Raw genomic sequence first — 10658 nt, 5'->3', positions numbered from 1 at the left:
GACTGAACTAGCCTTAACAGCCAATCCAAACCGATCCATCAGTCGCTGCTTGGACAGCTTTCCCAGCTCTCTCAAGTCAGAGAGTTGTCAACGCCGGAATTTGCTACCCTGGGCCCAGGTCACCGCAAACCTGCGGCTCGCGCATGCGTAAATCGATCCAGGTCGTCCCTAAAGCGTTTCGTTGTGCGGCCCAATCACAAGGCGGCATTGATTGCGACGCCTGCGCAGTCAGCCTGCGATCGGGGTTTTGGGCCCTTTGCTGAAACACGCCCTCAGGATCTGGCCAATGCCGACGCAGAGCCTGGAGGCGGGGCCTGCGTAATGTACGTGGGAAGGGGGGGGGGTGGCGCGAGTAGGCGCCCATGGTGTTTGACCCGGCGGCTGGCGAGTGAGAAGAAAGGGAAGGAGAAAAAGATCGGAGGAGCTGGAGCCGAAATGTTCCGGTGTGGAGGCTTTGCGGCGGGTGCCTTAAGGCAGAAACTTGCGCCCTTGGTGACATCAGGGTGCATCCGAAGCCCGAGGCAGAAGAATCAGCTCCCAGGTGACTGACTGACCCATTGCGGGCACCCCCACCTCTGGCGATCCAGGGCCTGGGTGGCCTGGGCTCCTCTGTCTCTCAGCCCTCACCCGCCTCCTCCCCATTCAGCTCCCCCTCCCCCAAAGAAAGACAGCTTGACCACACCTACAGTTGCAGAAATCCCAACTTGAGATCCAAACTATTGATTTCAGAAAGCAGAAGAATCCGCCGGCCATGCGGAGTTGACCTTCATGAGAATTGCATCCCAAGTAGTTGGCGTGCGGAAGGCACAGGACCCGGTGATGTTGCCTTGTGTTGTCCATAGAGTCAGTTTGAGTCGGAACCAACTCAAAGGCACCTGACCACCACCGCAGTGGGCGCCAGGCCCCTTCTGGGAGGGTTTGGTGCTCAAGGATGATAGAACAACTGGTCATCTTGTCTTGTCTAATGCCGCCCCCCCCCCTTTTAGAGCCCTGATCATGTCAAAAAAACTTTCTAGTGCAGTGGCCAGGAGACCTGAAACGGACATTTAAGCCCTGTGCCTCTGTTCTGCTCTGCCTTCCAAACCCCAGGCAGATCCCTAGATCTGAGTGGCCTTTGACACAGACACAAGTCAGTTGTAACTGCAGAATAGGTTGGCTCAGGATCAACTGAAGGTGCCTTGTTGGTGTAACTCTCTGTGGCCTTTCATACTTTTAAAGTATATATAAATCATTTTATTGGGGGCTCTTACAGCTCTTATAACAATCCGTGTGTCCATTGTGTCAAGCACATTTGTATATATGTTGCCATCATCATTTTCAAAGCATTTCTTTCTACTTGAGCCCTTGGTATCAGCTCCTCTTTTCTCCCTCCCTCCTCCACCCTCCTGACCTCTTGATAAATTATAAATTACTATTGTTTTCATATCTTACACACATCGCTGTCTTCCTTCACCCGTGTTTATGTTGTTCATCCCCGAGGGTGGGGGTGGGGCAGGGGTTATACATCAATCATTGTGATCAGTTCCCCCTTTCTCCCTCCACCTGCCCCCTACACTCATGGTATCACTACTCCCATTATTGTTCCTGAGGGTTTTATCTGTTCTGCATTCTGTGTGCCAAGAGCTCTTATCTGTACCAGTGTACATGCTCCAGTCTAGCCCGATTTGTAAGGTAGAACTAGGGTCATGAGAGTGGAGGGAGGGAGCATTAAAGAACTAGAGGAATGTTGTGTGTTTCATCGGTGCTATGCTGCACCCTGGCTGGCTTGTCCCTTCTTTGTGACCCTTTTGTGAGGGATGTACAATTGTCTACAGATGGGCTTTGAGTCTTCACTCCAGCCCCGCTCATTCACATCAACATGTCCATTTATTTTGGGTCTTCTGATGTCCTATACCTGATCCCTTCGACACCTCATGATCATGCAGGCTGGTGTGCTTCTTCCACATGGACTTTGTTGCTTCCCTGCTAGATGGCTGCTTGTTTAACGTCAAGCCTTTAAGACCCCAGATGCTATATCTTGTAGTAAATGGGCACTATCAGCTTTATTCACCACATTTGCTTATGTACCCTTTTTTACTTCAGTGATTGTGTTGGGAAGGTGAGCATCACAGAAAACCAGGTTATTGGAACTAGGTGTTCTTCCATTGAGGGAGGACTTGAGTAGAGGCCCAATGTCCATCTGCTATCTTGATGCTTAACATATAAATATATGTGCATAGACCTATAACCCTGTCATTATATATTAATATATTTACCTATATACATGCCTACTTTGAAACCTCTATAAATGTATTTTGCCTCTTAGTTTGTTCCTCTATTTCCTTTTACTTAACTCCTGTCCCACTATTGTGTTCAGCCCTTAATTCAGCTCTCAGGAATTCTCAGCTACAATGCACTTGATGAAACCCCATCCAGTGGCCTTTTATACTTTAAAGGAATGAATTGCAGAACGAATCGTGTTCGCTCTCCCTAAACTGGATCAGGATCCCTAGTGGTGTAGTGGTTACAGGTTGGGCTGCCACCATTCAAAACCAGTAGCAGCTCCATAGGAGAAAGACTGGGCCCTCTGCTCCCTCAAACCGTTACAGTCTCTGAGACCCACAAGGGGTTTTCTTTGAGTCAGTTTGGATTGGATGGCAGTGAGTCAAGTTGTATCATCCAACTTTATAGCTGGAAGTATTCTGGTTCTCACTCATTTTATAGATAATAATTCAAGGCACAGCAGACTGAATTATTTTGCCTGAGGACACCTAGCTAATTAGTAGGCAGAACAAAGGTTAGTTTGCCAGCCTCTAGGTCCATGAATTCCCGTGCCACAACTCCACACTGCTAGCTAACGTTTGACATGAAAGGCTATGAAGGATTTCAGGCTGCTTCTTGGTAATCAGCCGCAGGTGCATCAGCTATCCATGAATTTATCTGAGCGTGGCTTGAACTGACTGATATTTTTCAACTCCACAACTTCATGGTGTAGTGAATTATCTACTTAGAAGAGGCATATTTTTTTCTAAATTTTTTTTGGTTGAAACTATGTACAACAAAAACTAGACCCATCCAGCAATTTATACATGTACAATGTAGTGAGGTTGATTACATTCTTGTCGTTGTACAACCATTCTCGCCCTACGTTTGAGTTGTTCCTGCCTCATCAGCTAAACTCACTGCCCACCTAAGGTTCCCATGCAATCCTTGTTATGGTTCATTTGATCCTGTATAGGTTGATCTTCAAAGAGCATAAGGCTCTAGGCTGACCTTTTTTTTACTACTTAAGCTAAACTATTGGTTTTAAGATGTCTCCAGTAGATGGTTCTGGTTTAAGGTTTAAAGTTGAGCTCCAGGCAACAGTTTCAGGGCTTCATCTACCCTTGATGACTCTATGATGCCTGGAGTCTATTCGAATTTGAAATTCTGTTTTGCATTTCTACACTTTAATCAGGATTCTTCTATGTAATCTTTGACCAGACTGTTCAGTTGTGGTATGCTTCCATAAAAGGTTTCCCGATGGATGTGTCTGAAGTACATCCTAAGACAGATGGCTGCTGGAGATGATTACAATTCTGTCTTGGCTTTCTTACTAATGCCCCCGCCTGTGGACGTCACCTGTATGGGTTGTGTGCATTGAATGGAAGGTGCTCTGTGTACATTGACCAGAAATTTGAGAAGTATCCATGAACCAGAAGATTTTCATTCATGCTGCTTTTTCACATTTTGTATACTTGTTTTGTTTAAGACTTGAAACTTTTTACTAGCATTGTGAGGTCCGACCCTAAGTTCTCATAAGTGAAACATGGGTTTGCAAAGTTCCGTTGATTTAGGTGGTTGGTGCTATTAAAAACCAAAGCACCGTTTGTCAGTCAGCTCCAATTTATGGTAATCCGCTATGTGCAAAGTTGAACTGCACTCCATAGAGATTTTGGACCATGTTCAAACCGCTAACCTTTCAGTGGGTAGTCAAGCACTTTTAATTAACTATGCCACTCTGAGACTCCTGGTACTGTTGGCAATATTGAAAAAGAGACTCCAGATGGCCTTTTCGGTTTGTGACCTTGTTTAGAGGCAGTCCGCTATGAATCTATTCTGATTTCTCACATATTTGCCAATCTCTTTGTGTACATGCTTTATCCTTTGGCCACACACCAGAGTATGGCATGGCCTGCTTTCAAAAAAGGAGTCCTTATGGCGTAGTTTTCATGTTGGTGTGCTAACTGCAAGGTCAGCAGTTTGAAACCACCAGCCACTCTAGGGGAGAAAGGCAGGGCTTTAACACCCCCCCACCCGGGGGGCAGTTCTACTTTGTCCTTTAGGGTGGCTATGAGTTGGCATCAACTCGATGGCAGTGAGTTTGGATTTGGGGGTTTGACCTTTAAAAATGGGGCTGAGGTAGGGGCAGTATCCCAATCATATTAGGAATTAACCCTGCTTTGTAGCTAAATGACTAATTGCTTTTAAGCAGATTTTCCCCCCACATAGTAGCATCTACCATAAGTCTTTGAAAAAAGTCCTGGTAGGGCTGTCAAGTGAACATTAGACAGTTAGCTACAGGTCGGCAGTTCAAGGCCACCAGCTGCCCCACAGGAGAATGAAAGGGCTGTCTGCTCTGGTAAAGATTGACAGCCTTGGAGACCCTCTGTAGGGTGCTATTGTGTGGGAATCAACTAGATCACAGTAGGTACCATGCCTTTTTGCCCAGGTGGAGAAGAGGCTTTGCCTGTTTATTTGCCATTTCCCCCTGCACACAATGATGATGGGATAGGAGATGTTTCATTTCCCAATACTCTGGAGTTTTTTTACATCTACAGCAAAGTGTTGAGTAGCACAACAAACATCCATTGGTTTTCCACCTAAATCTTCCAACTGCTAACCTGCTGTATTTGTATGTATGTGAGGGGCTTCACAAATATACATAATTCATTTCTTAATATAGGACTATAAAATATAAACTAGATAAATATGATATCTAAAACAGTACATACAATGTATGATCTAGAGAATACACGATTTTTCTTAAGTAGTTGCTGTTGTTGATCTACACAATGCCCCTTGTAGTAGTGTAGCACTGTGCTCCACAGGATTCGCCTGGGTTTGTTTTTTTTAATCATTTTATTAGGGGCTCATACAACATTTATCACAATCCATACAGCCATCCATTGTGTCAAACACATTTTTACATTTGTTGCCATCATCATTCTCAAGACATTTGCTTTCTACTTGAGCCCTTGTTATCAGCTCCTCATTTTTCCCTCCCTACCCACTGCTCCTTTCCTCATGAACCCTTGATAATTTTGAAATTATTATTATTTTGTCATATCTTACTTGCCTTGGTTTTGCAAAAATCAATCTGCAGGCCCTTTGCCGGATCACCTTGAGGTGGACTCAAACGTCCTGCCTTGTCAGCAGCCGAGTGAAGTCACTGTTCGCACTGCCCAGGGGGCACATACATGTTCAACATATGTGAGGGAGCTTCAAAGGGTCATGGAAAAATGGGATCAAAAATAATAGAATTTTACCATGAAATTTTGAAGACCCCTCATGTGTGTTTGTGTGTGTGTGTGTGTGTGTGTGTGTGTAGAGAAAGAATGCTAAAACCTTTGACGTGTTACATCATAACACATTCACCCCAATATTTTAGCTTATGTACCCAAAGAATAGGGGTGTTCTGTAGCATTCCCGTAGTACCATTACTACTCAAGAAATGTAGTGTAGAGAGGGTGATGCTATTTTATTCTAACAGCCCCCAGCCCCGCTCACCATACATTGTCAGGATGCTAGCAAACCATGTATCTGCCTTGTTCCCATCTCCTTCCCATCTGCCACCAGTGTTGGATACATTTCAGTTACATATGTTGCCTTTTGCCTTCATAATAGCGTCTATATGTTTATCTACCATATTTCTTTATAACAGGGTACGTCAAAAACTGTTTCTCCCAAGGTTCAAGTTCTGACATGTGTGGGTTTTTTGCAAACAACAGGTTTCAATCTGTCTTTTTGATCAGTGGTTGGCCACAAAAAATTATATCTTGGACATAAACTTGTTAGTCCCATTGGAGTACCTTCAATAATTGTTTTAAAACGGGATGCCTTTGTGCCAGTGTGGGTGAAAGACCTGGTTTTCTACTCCCTGAAAGAGTTACAGTCTCGGAAACCCACAGGGGCAGTTTCAGCCTGTCCCATAGGGTCTGTGTGAATTGGCATCAACTCGATGGCAGTGAGGGTTTTGGGGTTTTTTTGTGCCTGTAGAAGAAAGATGTTGAAGCCAGGGCTATTAACACATTTTTAACAAGACTCGGGTGACAATGGACATGTCCCCAAATCATGGAAGCTTTGTAGTAAGTGTATGGAAATGCCGCCTCCCGTAAAACAAGTGTCGGAGGCAGATCGGGAATGCCCGAGAGAGGGAAGACTGCCAGCCTCCATGGACAAAGACACTGTGCTTAAAATCGGGAAAGTGGTGGAAGATGACCACACTGTTAGCACTGACAGGATAACTACAGAAGTTGGGACCTTGACCGGTGTGGCTCAGAATTTAAATTTGTGTGCATGTGAGGTGCCTAGGTGTTTTCTATCACATTTGAAATGCAAAACAGCTCAGAAGGTCTGTCTTAATGTTTTGTTTTGTTTTAAGATCAACAAAGTTTATTAGCAATATAACTTGAGACATGAAAATTCCCTAAGAAACACGATGATAATCATGTTGACGGTTTGAAAACCTTATATAAACTCATCATATTGTGCCTCTTACCCACCCCTTCACGCAGAGAGGTCATAACGAATGCATTCCCAGCTAGAACTGACCTGTATGGAGGTATGCATTGCTGCTTTGAACCTCAGGTTCATAAGACTGAAAATTTCCAGAAGCTTTGAAACATGAATATTATATCTGAGCCTCCTTGATTTTTGGATAATATTTATTCTATTTGGAACCCTACAAGTTCTTTATGTGAAAGGATTACAAAAGACAAGCTTGTGGTTTCTGTAAGGCAAGGGCTTTCTGCAAATACAGCCGTGGTAATTTTTTACTTTTCATTGGCGTGTATCAAATTAGGAGTTCCAAAGCATTAGTTGCATACCATAAATGGTGACTTTATTTTTATGCAAGCTCAAGCGTTCTGTCAATTCAGAACAATTACTTGTTCTTTTTTAAAAATCATTTTATCGGGGGCTCATGCAACTCTTATCACAATCCATACATCCATCCACTGTGTCAAACACTTTTGTACATTCGTTGCCCTCATCATTCTCAAAATGTCTTAATGTTTTGTTTTGCCTTTTAGAAGAGCTTTACTATTGTGAATGGGGTAAAAGTACAGTCCCCACCAAGTAACATAGCATCACATCACATAACAACATCACATCACATAACATAGCATAATAACGTAACGTAACATCAGATCACATCACATAACGGTCCTGTCTCCAACCTTCCTGTGTCCTCGTCTTTCTGTACGGCACAGAGAACCTCTCCAAAGTGCCTGTACACACTGCTCCCTCCCAATTAAGGCTCTGCTTCGTCTTAAGAGCCAGAGCCCTCAATAAGTGGCCATAATCACCTTGTCTTTGATAACTGAGAGTTGGACAGGGCCTTGGGACCATGATTCTGAACTGGAATTTCAATTGTCCAAGACGTTGGAGGCCTGAAAGGCCAGGGAGGGGGCTGAGTAGGTGTAGACCTGAGAGCCTCTCGGGGACTGGCTTCTTTGTATATGTTCTGCTCGCAGCTTTTCCGTCCTCCTAACCCGGCCTTCCTCCCCGAAGCTGTGGTGCCCACGGGAACGCAGCAAGCCAGCAGCAGGCCCTCTTCCACACCAGTGAAACGCCCTTCGAAACGGAGCGCCAAGGTGACGCGTACACCTCAGCTTGCTCTCTAAAACGTGATGTAAGCAGAACAAAGCAAAAAGTCAAGACTGCATGCTTGCAGCAGAAAAAGAATGACCTTGTAGGACAGGGAAGAAGAAAGCCAATATCGTGTGCGGTGGGCGCGCCTCCTAGACATAGCCGTGAGTGTGCTGGGACAAATGCTTGTGGTCTCTTTCCTCTCCATTTGCTTATGTTTCCTGCATTGTCAAAATGGAGACCGCCCCCGGGATGTTGCGTGCGTCCTGCATTTTTCCTCTTGTCTTTTGTGAGCCTCTCCCCCACCCCCACCCCCTCCGTGGCTGTGCAGCCCGTGACCCACGTGGCGGCGAGTGGAAGGCCTGCCCTACAGGGTTTCCTAAACTTTGTTTTTGTTGGTTTGATTTTTCCTCCAACACGGTCTGACCGGGAACTGGGTGAAAGCTTGCTGAGTGGCTAATCGGTTTTACACTCCACATGGAAGCACATTTTGTCTCTTCCCGTGTATCATTGCTTATCTCAAATGCCTTCTCTGTGCTTCCTGTCTCTGGTCTTCCTCCTCTCTTCCCCTGCTGAAGGTCACCCTTGAGTAGATTGTGCTCAAAGGCTGGACTGCTGTGAGGTGTACCTCCCTCCCTTCCTTCTTTCCTCCCTCCATCCCTCCCTCGGGCCAGCAGTCCCCGAATAGAGCTGCCTGTGGTTTGGCTGAAAGCCGAGCCTTGGAGCTGAGTTCAGTTCCAGGCCAGAAGGGTGCCTGTGGCCCATAGTCTCAGGAGTTCCACCAGACTCTGTCCAAGCAGTAAGGCTGGTCTTGGGATGACTTTGAGTTTTATTCCACTCCTCCCCACCCCCTGCGCCCCCACCCCCCATGCAGAACCTTCTACTGTGATCCCTTGCAGTGTGGTAGGCAGTGGTGGCCAGGCACCATCTAGTTTTTCTGGTCCCAGGGTCCGGAAGCCTGATGTGGGTGTGTCCCGTTGACCTGTTGGACGGATTGTTTCTGTGTGTGTGATTTTCTTCATGGTTTTTTCCTCCAGACATAGAGAGGCCAAGGGCTGCCCTTCAGGCAGCCAGTCACTCACAAGCTTTGAAGACCCCAGTTGCTGTTCACCAAAGTAGGATGTCGAACCTCGTCTTTCTGTGCACTGCCGTGCCAGTTGACCTAGGTGCCCCCTGAGTCTAGCATCCTGAGCCCCCTAAGTATTTGGCTATGTTTAATAAGTTTTCTGTAATGTTGCTTCCTGTATGCTCCACCGCATTCATGGGTAGAGTTGCAACAAAGAGAAAGAAAGACCCATGTTTAAATAACTGTTGTCAAGCCTACATAAAATTTTTTTAATCATTTGATTTGGTGCTAGTACAACTCTTATTACCATACATACATCCATTGTATCAAGCACTATTTGTACATTTGTTGTCATCATCATTCTCAAACCATTTTCTTTCTACTTGAGCCCTTGGTGTCAGCTCCTGATTTTCTCCCTCTCTCCCCTACCCTCCGTCACGAACCCTTGAAAATTTATAAATTATTATAGTTTGTCATGTCTTAAACTGTCCGATGTCTCCCTTCACCCACTTTTCCATTGTCCATCCCCTAGGGAGGGGGTTATATGTTGATCACTGTGATTGATTCCCCCTTTCTCCCCCACCTTCCCCTTCCCCTCCTGGTATTGCTACCCTCATTATTGGTCCTGAGGTGTTTATCTGTCCGCCTGTATACATTTTCCATCGCCCATACCTGTTCAGTCTGAGTGTTTATCCTTGTTAGGACTCTTTAACCACCATTATTGTAGGATCATCCGTGCATCACTGTTTCCTTTTATTGCCTCAACTCCTGCAAGCCTCCCACTGTCTTCCTTTGCCTCTTGTTTTTGCTGACCTTCCTTTCTGTGTACTGCCTCCCTCTTTGGCCCCTTCACTTAGCCTATCATTCCCACCCACCTCTGGTAACCATCAAAGCATGTTTCTTTTAGGGGAAAACATTTTTCTGACTTAAAGGTTTTTTTAATCATTTTATTGGGGGCTCGTACAATGCTTATCACAATCCATACATGCATCCATTGTGTCAAGCACATTTGTACATTTGTTGCCATCATCATTCTCAAAACATTTGCTGTCTACTTGAGCCCTTGGTATCAGCTCATTTTTCATCCTCACTCCCCACTCTCTCATGAACCTTTGCTAATTCATAAATTATTGTTATTTTGTCATATCTTATACTGTCCGACATCTCCCTTCACCCACTTTTCTGTTGTCCGTTCCCCAGGGAGGACATTATATGTAGATCCTTATAATCATTCCCCCCTTTCTCCCCTACCTTCTCTCCACCCTCACCACTGGTCCTGAAGGGATCATCTGCCCTGGATTCCCTGTGTTTCTAGTTTCTATCTCTACCAGTGTACATCCTCTGGTCTAGCCGGATTTGTAAGGTAGAATTGAAATCATGATAGTGGGGAGGGGGAGGTGAAGCATTTAAGAACTAGAGGAATACTTACCTGGCAGGGGAGACACCATGATCACGAAGGTGGTTTTCCCAGGCCGAGGCTTATCCATTGCACTCCAGATGTGCTGACCCCTGCGATTTCCCCAAATGTGGAAAACTCAACTGCATAATTTGTGGTAGTGGGGTACTGCCTTCGCGCGCTCTCCTGTATTTAAAAATAAGCAAAGAAAAGAGCTAGAGGAAAGTTGTATGTTTCATCATTGCTACACTTCACCCTGACTGGCTCGTCTCCTACCCACGACCCTTCTGTAAGTTATGTCCAATTGCCTACAGATGGTTTGGGGTCTCCATTCTGCACTCCCCTTCATTCACAATGATATGATTT

The 10658-nt window shown here is 45.3% G+C and overlaps 1 protein-coding gene and 1 non-coding gene across 2 annotated transcripts in view; both read left to right on the top strand.

Annotated features, from left to right (window-relative positions):
- The first annotated feature begins 331 nt into the window (after positions 1-331).
- Positions 332-10658, top strand: part of AIFM1 (apoptosis inducing factor mitochondria associated 1) — a 43875-nt gene continuing 33548 nt past the window's right edge. The window contains exon 1 of the mRNA XM_075539105.1: positions 332-541. Within this exon, the coding sequence (XP_075395220.1) occupies positions 436-541 (106 nt within the window). The 5' untranslated portion in view covers positions 332-435. The remainder of the gene's footprint in view (positions 542-10658) is intronic.
- On the top strand, positions 10318-10481 carry LOC142435078 (U1 spliceosomal RNA). The gene has a single exon (XR_012781227.1). It is a non-coding gene; the product is annotated as a U1 spliceosomal RNA (small nuclear RNA).

This window comes from Tenrec ecaudatus, chromosome X (assembly GCF_050624435.1).
Source record: "Tenrec ecaudatus isolate mTenEca1 chromosome X, mTenEca1.hap1, whole genome shotgun sequence".
Taxonomy (NCBI): Eukaryota; Metazoa; Chordata; class Mammalia; order Afrosoricida; family Tenrecidae; genus Tenrec; species Tenrec ecaudatus.
Note: the sequence above shows the minus strand (reverse complement) of the source record. Positions and strands in the feature narration are given on the sequence as shown.